Genomic DNA, 17,503 nt, shown 5'->3' on the forward strand with positions numbered 1-17,503 from the left:
CCTCACCAATGCTGCCGGGAGTTATTAATTAGGTTTCTGAGTTTGGCACTGCTCTTTCCTGGTCACCGTGATGTGTCATTGAAACAGACCCATTAAAATGAGTGATGTGTGTTGTAATTTCATTAGTGTCATCAATAATGTATTACACTTTCCTTTTAGTAGTCTCTTTGTGTTGTGTGTGGGTCAGGATGACTGTATGAATTACATTTATAAGATCCAAATTGTTACAGATGAGGAGAGATAGGCATGAGGGTGGAATTAATGTTATTTTAAACATGATAGCTACTAAAATGATTTCAATTAAATAATATTTTAATTAGATCTGATGTCTCTACATGCCATGCTGAGATGCATGTTGTGTGTATGCAAATAGGATTCTGATTTATTGACTTAGAGCCATGCTAATACAGTCCATTCTTTATGCAGAGAAACTTTCTGAAATGTACTGAAGCAGATGTATCTAAGAGCATGAATGGTTCACTAAGGGATATACATTTTTGTGGTTGTAAAGTACAGATTATTGACATAGAAACTCTTCAAATGTATTTTTTTTTCACTTCCACTCAGTTTTCCTTCCAGACCTGTGACTTTTGACAGACTATGGATCCATTCCGGGTCTGACCTAATTGGAATAATATTGATCCATAATTAGGAAGAAGAAACATTTAAGCAGCCTGATACAGATATGCTGTTGAAATCTCTGCATTTTGTTGGACTAAAGTTCAATTTTGGTGGCATCACGTGGTAATACAAAGATGTTTAGAAGATTTAGAGGTTACCATCAGAAGCATTGATTTAACTAAAATATTTAAAAGAAAAAAAGCATTTGCATATTAAAAATGGTACAATCATAGTTTTGGTAAGCAGAGATTATCCTGGAATATGTAAGTTTAATGGTTGAGTATATAAGAATGATCTCAGAACTAAGAAATACGTAAGAATATATGTGATGGAATTTAAGCATTGCCTGGGTTTTGTTTTAGGCTTAATTCAAATATTAAAAATAAAATAACATAATGCTACCTTTCAGAAAGGAATGCAAATGCAGAATTTTATTTTATGTAAGCAGGAAGCTATATGGTTTTTAGTACACACACACACACACACAGAAATTGGAAAAGATGAGCTACTTCTGCAAATCAGTAGGAGAAATGATCCATCTAATGAAAATTTAAAGATTTTTTTTATTTTTTGTTATCCATAATTTGTTTTGCAGGTAATGCAGTCTTTCAAGGTGGAAAATGAGCCTTTGTTATTATAATAATGATAAACTAACTTAAGTTACATCAGCATCTACTCAAATGAAGATTTTTCTCGTAAATTGAGATGAAAACATTTTAGTGTCTTGTACTCAACTAGAATCTCAGTATCTGTAGTTTTATTCTGATTTGTATCCAATTTTGGTAGAAATGGATATGAGTGTTTATCTGTATAATAGCTTGCTATAACTTTACTACTCGATTCATGTAGCATATGGAAAATGTGGTTAGCTCCTTGTAGAATTTCACAAAGCAAAAAAAGATTCATTTTTATTCACATGGAATGTTTACAGTCATTATAAAAGCATGTTACTATGTAGCTTCCTAGTTAGGAAGAGCAAATGTGGGTATTTAAAAAGTAATTATAATCATTTTTTTTTGTTCTTTATACCTGGACATTCATTGTAGGATGTATTTTTATTCTTCCATATTATCTCTCTTCTAGATATTTTGCAGTAGTTAGGACTAAAATTTTACATAAATATATTAGAGACTATTCATGATTGAATGAATTGTCATCAACGGATCAATCCTCTAACCTTTATGAGCATGTTTTATTAATATCATCTTATCATTTGACTGAATATTAATATCTAACATTTAATAGGCATAGACTGTATATATATGAATGTACTTTATATCGGTTTTTAAATAGTGGAGAAAATCACTGTAATAGTCTAAGAATCATTAAGTAGGTTCTTCATAATGTACTAACTGCAGTGGTACAGTTCATTTAATGAGGAGTTTTTATAATAATGATTATAATATTTTTGTTTGTGAGCAAGCTGAGCTATATGTCCTCAAGGAATAGAAGTATTTGATACAGCTTTTGAAAATATCTATTTACTTTTAAGCTCTGGAAATATATTTGCCACAAATGTGCTGAGGCTGGTTTTGATCCTTCTACTTCAGCCTCCTGAGCTGCTGGGATTACAGGAATATGCTATTGTATACCTAAATTCCTCTTTCTCAATCATTTGACTAAGTATCAGGAAACCATCATATTACACACTAAGACAATGTCATTCTAGATGACAAACATGTAAGAAAGAAGAGGGAATAGTATAATAAATTTCATTTCCCACTTTTAACAATTATTACCTAATGGTTCATATAATTTTATATATACTGTTTATAACTCCACTCTATTTTTCCCTCCAAGTATTTTTAAAGTAAATCTCAGAAATCATAACATTTATTTGCAAATATTACTTTACATACTATCGTAAGACAACAGCAATTTTAGAAGACATGCTAATGATACCATGATATCTAAAATATTAACAATTGCTTTATATCAATCAATAATCAGTATTCAGTTTTGTACTTCCCATATTAATGTATTTGTTTGCGTAAAATCTAACAAAATCTTTATTTTGTGACTGGTTGACATGTTTCTTTTAGTCTAGAACACTAGTTCTTAATTGGGGTTATTTTTGCCCTATTAGGAATATTTTGGCAATGTTTGCACACATTTTCATTTCTTGATACAAAAAGAAGGATGCTATTAATAGCTAGCCCATGTAGTCCAGGGATACTGCTTATCATCCCACAGTGCACGGGAGAGTCACTACAGTAAAGATCCATCTGGCCCAAAGTGTTAGTAGAACATGGTTGAGAAACTCTGGTCTACAGGTTCCTCCTTTCTCTACTTTTTAAATGAAATTTATTAGTTGAACAAACTGAGTTATTTGTTGTCTAGATATTGTTGCAGTCTGTGGTTTTCTAGAACATACTGTGCTATGATTTAGCACAATTCTGTCCCTTGAAATTATTAGCAATTAAATTTGGAAGCTTCATCAGATTCACATCAATTTTTTTTATTTTTTAGCAAAATTGTTTATGCTATTTCATAATGTACCATATTTCCAACAGGAGGCCCATGTCTGATTATCTCCTCTAATGTCGTCAAAATGGGAAACTACTGATGGTCAATGTTTTCTATCTCTCAATTCATTAAGTATCAAAAAATAGCAATATTACCTTTATAATGTCTTCATATATTGCAAACAACACTGCTTCTGGTAGTATTCATTACAATGTTTGATATGAAAGTGGCATTGTGCATGAAACATTTACACATTCCTTTTTTCCTTTCAGAAACATCCTGTACCACACTGATGAGAAGACAAGCCAGTTTTCCATACTCATGGAGGCTTGGGAACACTGCAAGTCACTTACATCAAATGAGACTCTCCAAGAAACCCTGTCAGATGTGTTGAACAGCATTAATTCAGCTCAGGTTTACTTCAAAGCAGGACTTGATGTATTTGAAAGTGTCTTGGTTGGAAAGAACTGAGAAAACTCTCAGCAGTTTAAAAAGTTTGTTTACAATTCTACAAGCAAAAGCTCTAATCAGACCAGATTTTCTGACATTGAAGACTCTCCCTCCTATGATTCTTTGACATGTTTAAAGCTATTATTACATTGTATTTTTTTAATGTACATATAAAAGAGCACTTTGCACATTTAGTATTTTTCTTATATCTACATTTCTGAATATGTAAAGGCAAGTTATTTGAAAAAAAATAGTTAAGATTTATCTGTTAAAAAAAATCTGCTGTATTTTTATATATAAACTATTTTTGGGGAAAGTTCCAAGAAGTTCTGGATATCTTCACTTCTCTAGATAAAATGTGTAGGAGCACAAGTTATTCTCTCTGATAGAGCTATTAATGATTGAGTTTTTATAATAGAAATGGAGAGTTGATATGGTTTCAGATTAACTTTACTATTAAGTGTTCAATATGAAGAATTCAAGTATTTTGACTGAGTGATTGGTTGCCCAAAACCACTTTGAATGTTTCTACTTTATGAAATGAAGTTCCCTTTTTTTAACACAACTAGATGTAGTAATACACTGGTTATGAAATTGTATTTTTTAAGTATTAATGAAAAAAAGAGCCATAAACATTCCAGGGGAAAATCTCAAGGTAGCTGCACAGAGCAATTTAAATGCAAATTTTTTTCTGAACAACTTATAAGGTGACTAGCTTTGAAACCCCTAATTTGCCTCAGTTGGTTTTGTAAGAATTTTGGGAGTGATATATTTGTCTTATGAGGGGAAAAAAACATTTCTTATTTCTTTTTCTGTGGTTTCTGTTGGGATCAATGAAACAGAGGTTACTTCTAAAATGAAAACATCTCACATGGCTTTTCCTTCCGATCTTTTCTAAAACTCCTTGCTGTAAGGCAGTTTTCACAGAACACTATATAATTTCCTCAGCAAAATAGCAATGCTTCTCTTTGAAAACCAAAAATATCACCAAAGTGCTTTTTATGCTACTGACAAAAAAGAAGTTACTATGAAAGAAATATTTGTTTTTGTCAACAAAAACTTCTGTAAATCTATGAAGAAAATTTGATGTTTTTTTCCTTCTTTATCCATAGTTGTGGCTTAGGTAAAAAAAAAAAAAATAAGTGTAGAAAATATGCATACTTCATTCATGCACACAATGCCATGTTTCCATAAGAGTGTCTCTCCCTCACTTCTGTTCTGCTCTCAAGTAAGAAATTCAGCTGTTCAAACTGATATTGTCATTGACTAGCTCCAGTATCCTTTATCCCCACAAACTCTAAAATAATTTTCTGTTAATGGACAGGTTAAACTTTAGCTTACCTTTAAAAGCTATTTGTAAAATGTTCTTCTGATATTGGATAACTCCTTACAAATGTCTGTTAATACATTTTCCCTCCCAAACTCAACATTCACATACACTTCCCCATTACACATTGCCAGTACAACATTGTAGACCATCCCTATACATCTGAATCTTCACTTCTTACAGATAAGCATAAGCCTAACCTTAGTATAAGATAAAGCTGAAGGGGAAGAATTAATCAATATTGATTAACTGATTTATATGGTCAGCTGCTTCTATCCTAAGTAATATTTATATGTTCAAAGCAGAGAATTAAGGCAATTAGTAGACAATTCAAACAAAAATTCATTTGCATCTGAATTGCCTGTGTGCACATATTTTTACATGAAAAATTTAAGTACTTTACAATTCTTTTTAACCCATTTACTTATTTGAAAATATTTTCCATGTTGAAGAATGTGTTTAGGAAATGGCTAAGAGTATTAGGTTCCTGCATGCATTGATGTCAGCTCCCTGAATGCTCTGCAAAAATCAATAGCACACAAGCAGTCAGACTACCCACATAGACATGTATGGGCCTATGCAGAACGCCTGATATCAGGATCTTAAATATTCAATCAGAGTCCAATGTGTTCACTCAGTTTCTCATGTGGAGTTGAATTATATAACAGATAATGACAAACTATTATCAATTTGGTAGTCTACCACTTTAGGAAAAAAATAATAAATTAAATTCACTCCCATAACTCACAATAGTATTGAAAGAAGAAAATGTTTTTCCTCTTTATTTTTTTAAAGACTGTTTACATAGGTAAGTCACATGGCATACATAAAAAAATCTCATTATTTTACGTTCCTTACTTCTATATCATGAGGTATTTGTTATATGAAAACTGCAGTTAAGTATATGAATTAACATGTCTTTATTAGTTTATTCAAGAGATTGTGTGAAGAAGCTTAATAACATTTACAATAGATGTTCCACAATTCTATAGATTCTGCTCTACATCTTTCACTATGACAAACCGCTTAACTAACAGCATTACAACTATGATATGATTACCTCAAGGCCCCCTCCAGATTTGTATCGTTTTAATTTCTCTCCACAATAAATCCAAGTAAATAAAAATCCTGAACACATTACAGCAAGTGTTATGTGAATTCATAGTAACATTTAAATTGTTTCCAAGACATCTGGGTGTCTGGTACTTCTCAAAATACTTCATACGTAGAATTGTGCCAGGAGATAATGAATCATAAGTGATTATTATCCTAAGAAAACACGGCAAATGTGTATCTCTGGAATTTGTGTTCAGGTAGGGTACCCACTGCCCTTTATGGAAAGCCTGGGTCCTAGAGATGTGAGGAAGCCTGAGAGACACTTTGATCTAAGCCCTAGGATCTTGCATTCAACCAGAGAAGGTACTGTCATGATACAGTGACTAAGAAATTTAGAAATAGTCACATATTTAGTGACAGGAAAAAAACTAGCTGGAATGTCAGATTCTCTGCTTTCTTGTGCATCATGCTCTCTCCCTAAGGATACAAGGTTACATGACCTCATCCAGTATATTCTATGTACCGAGCCATTCTGTCAAATGTTGTCTGGGTTAGGCATACCACTTTTTAATTCCCCACTGGCTTACTCCCTGACTATACCTGACAAACCAAAATTTCCCAGGGAATTCAGGCAAAGTACAGAGACTGGTGACACAGAAGCAAGTGGAGAACCTCTCTGCAGGAAGCGAGAGAACACAGGAGGGAAGACATTGAGCACAATGTTTCTACAAATGAACACTTCAGCCAGGTGTGGTGGTGTATACCTATAGTCCTAGTGACTTGGGAGGCTGAGGCCGGAGGATTATAAGTTCATGCTAGCCTCAGGAACTTATTGAGGCTCTAAGCAACTTAGTGAGTCCTGTCTCAAAATAAATAAAAAGAGCTGAGGATGTGGCTCTGTGATTAAGCACCCTTGGGTTCAGTCTCTAGTACCAAAATTAAAAAAAAAAAATTATGAAAGCACTTTTCAGCTCAGTATACAATCAGCAATCTAAAGTAATATTTCTCAAAATGTGAAAATTGGGATAAAAAAACCTAAAAATATCTTTTGATTTCTGGATGATCCTTAAGCACACTAAAGGTTAAGATTTTCTCATCTGTATTAATTCTGGGTCTTGAGAAAACCTTAGTTGGCAACATAGCTAAGTTAATCAGAAGGACCATAAAGTTTTATTAAATGACATTATCCAAAAAAAAAAGGACCTATTTTATTTCCAAGAAAACCATTCTGATGCAGTCAGCATTTGTGCCTGTTGCATGACAGACAAGGTTGATATTTTTTTTCCTAATTGAATCACTCTAACAACCAATTTTTAAAATGAGGAAACTAGGTTAAGTGACTTGTCCAAAATTCCAAGGTTAATAAAAGATAGTGAGGTGTTTCCCTTTTCTCTGCTGAACCATCTACTGTCCACTCCTGTGTTCTTCACACTGAGCACTATAGAAAACATCAGAGGAACCTTTTGATTCGAGAAAGTGATATAATTGAAAGTTTTAAAACCACTGACCAGACTGTCTTATCTACTTCTTCTGTAATATGGTGAAAGAATTTGAAGAAAGGAGTCCTTATGGTGGTAGCCTACCTCAATAATGATGTGCATGTTTTAGTAAATTTGGGGATATTTCTAGGCATCAGAAGTATACCATTGTAGACTATCAGGGCTACTAGACCCATAAATAGGAAAAGGAAACCAAACACCACAGTCACAATTTCCCCTTCCAAATGCCTATGTGATTTCGTTGAGATTTAGAACCACAGTTTTATATCAGTCTTAAAAACCTCAGAACAACTAATTGACTTTTTAAATTAAATAAATATATAGCAGACAGTAGTTTCCCCACTGGAAAGATGAGTGTCACAAAAATAAATTGTTGTTGCCATCTTACTAATGATGAATCAGCATCTTTGCCTCAAATAAAATACTATAATTATTTGCATGATAAGTTGATAGGCCTAGTCAAAATGTTCTCCTGAGACATTTTGTGGTATGTGTAATTAATTACTTCAAAAATTAAACTTTATCTGAGGATAGCACATTGTCATCTCATTGGTTTAATAGGCTGTTTAAGTGTGCCTTAGTCACACATTTGCTTAATAGAAAGGAATTATTTTAAACTGCTAATCCATGTGTCAAGTGGAAGGGAAATGGGCCCAATATTCCAATAAACATATCAGCAATGTAACACTTTGATAACAGGATCATGGACGCAGCCCAGGGCTGGGGGGAAACAATGTGTTATTTTAGAAAAGAAATAATTTGCCCAGTCACACTTGTGAATTTGTATTCTTACATGAGTTTAAATTGCTAACTTCAAAAAAGCCTCATTAAATTTTGCTATTCTAAAAGATCCTAAAAAGCTTCAGTGTTCTAAATATCCCCATTAAATGTGAATATTTTTCAGATAAGTGGATTTGTTTTGTACATCTCAGAATTATAAGTGGCGTGAAGATGAGTAGCAAAAGAAATTTGTAAAATGTAGCCCTTTCTAATCCTCTCTCTCTGTCCACTCAATTTTCTGTTTTCTTTTTCCAGGTACACTCTGGCAATGGGGATAGACATTTTTTTTTTTTTCCCACTGAGAACTAATTTTAAGATCTGCCCATCACAAGATAAATACATATTAATCAGTCAGAGTTTTAGTTCTATAATACCTTTCCTTTATCTTTCAAAGATGTAAAGTGCCTTCACCTAACAATCTTGAGACCTGGCTTATTGAAAGATGACATATTTCTTACAGGCATTTATAATCTCATACTCAGATTGAATCAGAATTCGCAAAGTAAAATATTAAATTAAGGCAGTTTCAAGTATAGCTTTGAAGAAAAAGAAGCTGCTTCCAATTTTTAAGCTTCTGGTTATATTATTTTATGTTTGCGTTACACCGTTATGTAGTTTGCTGTAACCAAAATGGTAATTCTGATGTCTTCAGCCAAAAATCCAATCAGCTAGGCCAAAGAAATGCATGGCTACTCTGTTTCTTGTGCAGGATTCAGTCAAGAATTAATTCAGAAACAGTTGATTCAGTGTCTACTTCTAGTCAGATCTTTAATGAGTGTAGACAGAGCCGAGCAGTATTCCACCTGATTCCTTTGATGTCTGCAGCCAATAAGCACTGAGGTTGTTTTTCTCAGAGGGAAACAGATTTTATTTTCCAGGGGCTAATTAACATGCACCACCTCAGTCCCCAAAGGACCACACAGGTGCCTGTACTATGCCATATGTCATGTGCTATATTCATGCAAGCTCAAGAGATTAATATACAGTCATTATTATGAATGATTATGTTGCATTGAAGTTAATGTGGGTCTTTTGTTCTAATTAAAGTACAAACTTGGCATCTGAAGAGAACTTAGCTAGAGAAGTAGACTTAGAGTCCCTGTCTTAATGAACTACATATATTTTTTAATCAAAATGTGTAATTATTTAATGATCTTGCCTGCTCAGTAATTATAACTCTCCAACTACTTCAAAGAACCCTTATTCAATGTGTTACCATGCAGACGGTTAATACTTGTTGTATGTCTATCTTTGGAATCTCTCTGCCATTTTTGATTATGTTTTCAATGTGTATGGTAGTATTTTATTATGAATAATACTAATTTTTATTTCATTTTATATCAAGTTGCTGCAAATGGATTACCTTACTCTAAATGATAGAATAAAATGTTACTATACTATGAAGATGATTTTGGCATATCTGTTTAATAAAAAACAAATATCCAAACAAAAATATTTTACTCCACCATTGCAAATTGTCTGCAAGAAACAAAAAGGCACAGATGGTTAAGTGTAACTCACATGATTATATTCCAAAGATGTCATAAATAATTCTATTTAGCAGCTGAAATAGGACTCTATTAGGTGATTTAGTGTTTGCATTGCAAACAGAAAGGTTTAGTGGCAAATATATCCCACACACTCTAACTTGCTACTTGGAGAATAAGAATAGAATTGTACTCAGAAAAGACAAAGGCTTTGTAGGACACTTTGAAGGGCTAACTTGTTTTTTTTTTAGAAATCCTGTAAATCAGCATTACATTTTGATAATGGTTTTAAATATGTGCTGGGATTTTAACATACTCCAGGTATTGAGTATTTTAACGATATCTGTAATGTGGCAACATTAAAATATACAAGCTTTTGTAAAGCAGAAATTTCTCAGTGGTATAACATTAAAAATAAAATGCTACAATAAAAAATAAGGATGAGCAGGAGACTATAAATTAACATGGGGTAAAATTTGAAGGGTAATTTCTTCAAGTAAATTTGCTGTGATTAAAAATAAATACTTCTCAAGAGGTGGGCCAATTACTGAATTGCACTGAACTGCCTTAGTGTTGAGGTTTTTTTTTTTTTTCAATATAATTTGATTATCGTCTGTGATTCAGAAATCTTTTCATTGTACAGAGATTTTCATTGTCATTGTCTTTGTTGTAATTAATTTTTACTGGCATTAATTTAGAGGCATGTGTCTGTAATTTTCTAATTACAATGTATGGTTGAATGTCTAATTTCTATAATGTGTGGATGCCATCAGAAATGTAGGGCTTTCTGTATTTAGTCCAAGTGTGATCTCAATTTATTGTATAACCATTTTGTATTACTTAACATGACTCAATATGCAGCTTTTGGTGTGACTTGGAGTGGCAAAAAAAAAAAAGAATTGGGATGTCATATCCATATTCATTAAGAATATGAGTGGATATTTTATGTTAGTTGCTTAATATTTGCACATAATTAAAAATATAGTACTATGAAATGAAGGCATCTTTAAAAACATGTTCTGATTAATAAATACAATGAATATGTACAGTGAAATAGCAATGTTTAAAACACCCACTTAACATATATTAAATACAGGTGAAAATCATTGATTTCCACAGTGTGCTTTTTATCACATGATATACATACAGAATGTTTCATTAATGAGTTATTTTTACATACATGCATCACACTAAAACAGGTGTCCCCTTGTTTAGAAAATGCTGTAAGATAGTCATCTTTTTTTCTTCTTTACTTTGGTTCTTTTCTTGAACTTTTAGTTCTCATATTGGGCCATTTAGATTTCTAGTTTGTGAAGAATTATAATATCAAGGAATATCAACTGTACCAATTCCAGCACTAAGAATTTTATTTCCTCAAATGTACTTTAAAAACATGCTTCAGAGTTGGGCACTGTAGTGCACTCTGTTATCCCAGTGACTTGGGAGGCTGAGGCAGGAGGATGGCAAGTTTGAGGCCAGCCTTATCAACTTAGAAGACCCTGTCTCAAAATAAAAATTAAAAGGACTGGGATGTGGCTCAATGGTAAAGCACCCCTGAGTTCAATACCTAGTACAAAAAAAAATGCTGTTAATTATTTATCACACATAGAGGAATCTCTCTTTGCATGGAACAGCAAGTTTCTTGAATTTACTCATTCAAAACATACTAATATTCTATTTTAGGCCAGGTACAATATTAGGTGCTAGAGACACAAAGATGATTTTCACAGTTTGACCACCCAGAATTTCACAATCAAACAGGATATAACAGTTGAATTTGAGAGCAATACAAGATTTAGAAATACTCACAGAGAGTGTAGTTTATTCCAAACCTATTGACAGAGTATATACAGCTGAAATTCCCCAAGCATTCAGGCCACGTACCTGTCCCAGTGGGCCTGCCTTAAGTCTGTTATTTTGTGGACTGGGAATTGAACCCAGGGATGCTTTACTACATCCCCATCCCTTTTTATTTTTATTTTTTATTTTGAGAAAGGGTCTAACCAAATTTCTGAGGCTGGCCTTAAACTTGCGATCCTCTTGCCTCAGCCTCTCGTCTCTGATATTATAGCTATGCACCATCATGCCTGGCCTTAAGATTTTTTTAAAGAAGATTTTTTTTCTCCATCAGCTCCTCTCTATATAATATCATTTGTTAGGGGCTTATGTTATTGCTTAGGATCACCTGGATGATATCTTTTAATCCTCAGAATATCTTATAAGATAGTTATCATTCTTTCCCATTTGATGAATGAGAAAACCGAGGATTAGGGAAACTAATAGTTTTACTGTGACATATGTACACACATATAGATATTAACAATTTAGAGAAATCTATAGGAAAAAATTATTCTGCTCAGGAAGTAGAATCAAAGCATCAAAGCAATATACTCAATTATAAAGCCAGGCATCAGTTAATGGTGGAGATATGTTGTGAATATTGTTGAGCAATTTTGTCATCGTGCAAACATCGTAGAGAATACTTACACATACTAATGAGGCCACTGGGATACATGGCAAGAGTTGTCATTGACTACAGAAACATCATTCAGCACACATATCTATATGTATATATGTATTCAAAATATTAAAATATAAATAAAAAACTAAACACTTAATTTAGTTCATGAAAGTAAGACAACAGAACAAAGCCTAAGGATGGATCATAGAGGATAAGTTTAATTATAATGTTTTATAAGCGATTGAAGCAAATATACAAAGTGGGGAGGTAATTTGATAATCTTGCCAGCTTTAGTGTTGGGCCAATGTGTATTTGTTATATAATTCTTACTAGTCTTTTGCATTAAAAGAAAAATCTTGGTGCTGGCGATAAAGCTCAGTTAGTAGAGTGCTTGCCTTGCATGCACAAGGCCCTGTGTTCAATCCCTAGCATCAGAAAAAATAAAATCTTCAAAATAATAAAATCCTGATACAGTGTTCTGATCTTGAAGTCCAGTAACCACTAACCTGATCTAAATGATAAAATGTATATGTTCAGTCCCTTTCTTGTCCCCTGCTTCAACTAGACTAAAGTTACAAGGGCCGTTTCTGGGGGACATTCTCTTAACAATCTAAATGCTTCCAGATATAATTTCAGTATACTTATATTCCTTACCCAATTTGTTCCTCTTTAATTTTTCCCTATCAGTAAAACACCAAAGAGTGAGAATCATCTCTGATCATTTTATTTACCTCATGCCCTAAGTCCAATCCATCAATGAGTTGGTTAGTTCTGCTGAAAAACAGAGCTCAAATCCATATATTTCTCTATCGCCACTGTTACCATCCTATCTGTGCCAGCATCTTCTCTCCCTTGTATTGAGTAGCCGCTGTAAGTATTTTAAACAGAGGGGAATTTAAAACAAGCAAATGATTGCAAAATTATTGAAAGGATTGGAGTAAAAAAATTAGAAGCGTTATTTCTCAGATAATAACTGCAGGAAACTGCTACTGACCTTATGGGCTGGAGAAGGAAGGAGAAAAATTGTGATAACCCTGTAGCCAACAATCCACAGACACATTCAGAAACTGTCACTACTGCTGGTGGAGCCACTGTGCACAGCTGTGAAGGATTGCCACATGGCTGAACAGAAGTCCGGAGTCGCCACTCCCTCAGACTCCCCTACCAGAAGCAGAGAAAATCAAGATGCCTTCCACATTTTTGTGACTTCTACTCTCTTGCAAATGTCTCTCATAGGCAGACTGAACTAGAATCCAGCTGGCATGAGAGACTGCTCAATGAGTTTTCATGCTCCCAGCCCTGGTATTATGGGGGCAGCATGTGGGTAGGTAGATGAAGGGTTGAGTTTATTTTTTATGACCCATTTGGGTCTCCTTTTTTCTGTGAATGAATGAGTGAATAAACATACCTAACTCATACAACTGCATATATCAAGGTCCCTTGAAACTATTTCTCTGAAGGCACATAAGTTTTTCAGCCACATAACTTATAACAAATTAACTTGAAATGGTTTGTGGTGTATTTCCTCACCTACTTCATAAAAAACTGAATGACGGTCTCTGGTGCAGAGCCAGGGGAATAGAAGAGAGGCAAATTCACATCTATAATGAAGCCCTGAGTTTTAGAATAGAGTTCTACAGAAGGAAAAATGAGAAAAAGTGAAAACAATTAAGTCTTATAGAAGTCAAGTCAAGATTCTTAGAGAAGGAGAGATTTGAGTTGAGTCTGAAGGGTGAATTCTTAGGGAGAAAAGGAAAAGAATAGCATTATAGAAAAAAAAATTTACCTTGTGCAAATCACACGAGAGGCATGACAGAGCTTTCCCTTAGTTTTCTGAATTGAAGTTTCGGTTTCTTTTTTCTCAGCTTCAGCAAATATTGTATTTTTTTCGATTCATGTTTTTTGTGGAAATAGAGAACTTCAAACTGCTTATCTGTTAGTTTAGACAGCACTTGATATTATAAAATACTTAGTAAAATAGAACATATTGGTCAGATTTTTCATCATAATATAGAAATCATAGTATTAGTAGGTTCCTATCATTTTCATCATAAAAATGATGTCCAAATCCTTTAATGTCTAACTTACACCTTCCCTCTCTTTTTCACGGTATATCTCTTGTCCCACTCACACCTGTGTCAGTCACTATTGAGCACCTGAGGTTTTCTGTGTGGGCCATGACTTCTCATGTCTGGCTACCCTTGTGAATGTTCTCTTCTTTCACTTCCTGGGGAACTTCCTTCCTTCATTATCTGTGTACATGGGTGCAGCATGTGGGTGAGTGTTTGAAGGGTTGATGAATATATCTCTCTTTCCAAAGTAAATTTTAAGAAGGAAGTCATTTTAAACCTTGCAACTGTGGAGAATCATTCAAACCCGACTCACAGCACATGATATTATTATTATTATTATTATTATTATTATTATTATTATTTTAAAGAGAGAGTGAGAGAGGGAGAGAGAGAAAAAATTTTAATATTTATTTTTTTAGTTATCGGCGGACACAACATCTTTGTATGTGGTGCTGAGGATCGAACCCGGGCCGCACGCATGCCAGGTAAGCCCGCTACTGCTTGAGCCACATCCCAGCCCCATGATTTTATTATTGTGGGTCTTATATTTCCTGGGATTTGATGAGTTAATTATTGATTTTGTGATACACTATAAATCAGGTTTGGAAGGTTGTCTTTCATTAAAGCTGTTCAGGGTTGATTTCTATTTTCCTCACAGAAGAAAGGAAACAGAAGAAAAAGTAAAAGACATCCTAGCAGGCTCCTGGGAAAAATATACATAAGCCCAGAGGAATAATTAAGAAATAACTAACATTGTATTTCTACCTGGGATTTCAGCCCCAAATCTTTCTGTTTTTAAGCATTTAGACTAGACTCCTTGGGAAAATTCTTTACTTCACCTTGTATGACCTGAATGAATTAGGAGCATGGAAGTGGTACTCTCCCTGCTTAACTTTAAAACCCAAACTCCTTGACTATTTGAGTCATTTTTTATTTGTTTTAAACATGTGGTACCCACTTTTCTCCTTCTCTCTTTACTCTTCAGAGATCATTTCACTTCTTCCTCTTTCAGACGTAGAAATTTAACTGCATTTACATGCAAAGCATCCTCCTTTCTTACTACAATGTTAGATAAGTCTTGAAAGTTTAATCCCATCTAGGAACGAAAACATCATTATCATCAACATGAACAATCTTTCCAAATTCTGCATCCCCACTTACACACTTGCTTATCTTTTGCCTTCTCCTCATAAATTAGCTCCTTTTTTTGCATACTTGCTAATTATCACTATGCCCTTTTCTTATCTGTCATGCTTCATTCCTTCAGCATCTAGCTTATGTGCTTAATTCTCCAGGTTTCAATAATTTTCAGATAGTATGTCTAAGCATGGTGAGCCATATTTTACAAATAATTTAAAAGATAAGTAAAAATGATCATTATTAATAATTATTATAGAAATCATCAGCAATATCCCAATTTTGAAGATATGGTCACCTTTTTCATCTCTAAGGCACTAAGTCCAAAAATATGTTTCCATTCTCATCTTTTACAACTCGAATAATGTTCAAGTCTTTTAAAATTTAACCTTCTTTGGAGTATTTTCTTCTGGATTCCATGAAACAACAATAATTAACCAAATTTTCACCATCAAAATGATGCTGGAATTGGAATTGTTTGAATGCAGCAGCCATTAAAAACAAAGGAAAGGGCAGGCAGCTTGCTGTACCAGTATCTCAGTGAGATTTGGAAAAGACTCAAAATTTATACTCAGGGAGGAAGGGAGATGAGAGGACTATGCCTTGAAGATTGAGAGCCATACCCTAGTTGTCAGGCATTAGAGGGAACAAGAGACTATAAATGACAAACATCTACAAAAAGAAACCAGTAAATTTCACTAATGAGGAATATATGAGCATTAGTCAAGAGAAGAAACATATGTATAGTTTGAAAGGTTCCCAGAACCTCTAGTTGGGCTGATTAGTGAATGTCCTTCTTTGTTGAAGTCCAACTCAAAAAGTTTGAGAGAGAAGACTATTCACATGTGCAGATAGCAATGGAAAACTATAAAGAATAAAAAGAACCAGGGAAACATGATTCAATCAAAGGAATACTATAAAATCTCCATAACCTAAAGGAAGGAAAATCTACAAATTTTCTGACAAATAATTGTCTTAAACTCAGTGAGTTATAAAAGAACACAGATGACAACAAAACAAAATCAGGAAAATGATATATGAACTAAAGGAGAATACCAACAACGGGATAGAAGATATTTTAAATAAAAATTAACAGAATAAAGATGAGTAATACAATAACTGAAATGAAAAATCACTTTCATTGAAGAAGGATTAGGCTAACAAGTGAAATATTCATTTTTATTGAATAATAAAGGAGTTAAAAGCAGACTCGATAAAATATTTCTCAAAAGAAGCAACACAAATGGCCAAAAAATATATGAAAAATGTTCCACATCTGTAGAAATGCAAATCAAAAGTCCTCAAAGATTTTATCTCACTTCAATCAGAATGACAATTACCAATCATATGAATAATAATCAATGCTGGCAAGGATATGGGTGAAAAGGTACACTCAAGTGTTGTTGGTGAGACTACAAATTAGTATGACCACTCTGGGAAACAGCATGGATATTCCTAAAAAACAAACAAATTAAAAAAAAAGACAAAAAAAATGAAATCACCATATGACTCAGCTAGCTAGTTCCTTGGTATTTATTTTAAAAAATTAAAATCAACATACTATAGTAATACAGCCACTTAAATGTTTATGACAGCACAATAGCCAAATTATGGAGCCAGTCCAGGTGCTGATCAATACATGAATGGATGTAGAAAATTAAACACTCACACACACACACACACACACACACACACACACAATGGACTTTTACTTAGCCATAAAGAAAAAATGAAATTATGACATTTTCCAGTAAAATGATAGAAATGGAGAACACCATGCTAAACGAAATAAGCCAGCTTCAGAAAATCAGGGATCAAATGTTTTCTCTCATATGCAAAAGCTAGAAAAAAATAAAGGGGGGACAAGGGGTGGAATGGATATCGTAAAGATTTAGAGAAGATCAGTGGAGTGGAAGAAGGAGAACAAGAAAGAAGAAACAGGCATGGGGAAAGAGAGAAAATGTGAAAAGTTTAATCAAACCATGCTGTGTTTATGTATAAATATATCACAGGGAATTCAATTTTTATGCACATGTAACTATCCAATAAAAAATAAACAAATAAAGGAGGAAAACAACAATTAGTAGAGGAAGGAGAACAGAGGAGGGAGAATGGGAAAGTGGTGGAGAGAGCCAGGATTGACATGG

The 17,503-nt window shown here is 33.6% G+C and overlaps 1 protein-coding gene across 8 annotated transcripts in view; it reads left to right on the top strand.

Moving 5' to 3' along the window:
• Positions 1-10,792, top strand: part of Naaladl2 (N-acetylated alpha-linked acidic dipeptidase like 2) — a 1,254,678-nt gene extending 1,243,886 nt beyond the window's left edge. For all 8 annotated transcript variants that reach the window (XM_058586183.1, XM_058586185.1, XM_058586184.1 and 5 more), the window contains one exon: positions 3,360-10,792. In XM_058586183.1, coding sequence (XP_058442166.1) covers positions 3,360-3,558 — 199 coding nt within the window. In that variant the 3' untranslated portion in view covers positions 3,559-10,792. The remainder of the gene's footprint in view (positions 1-3,359) is intronic.
• The last annotated feature ends 6,711 nt before the right edge of the window (positions 10,793-17,503 follow it).

This window comes from Marmota monax, unplaced genomic scaffold (genome assembly GCF_021218885.2).
Source record: "Marmota monax isolate L192 unplaced genomic scaffold, Marmota_monax_Labrador192_F-V1.1 WCK01_AAM20220418_F8-fsc00074, whole genome shotgun sequence".
In the NCBI taxonomy this organism is placed as follows: Eukaryota; Metazoa; Chordata; class Mammalia; order Rodentia; family Sciuridae; genus Marmota; species Marmota monax.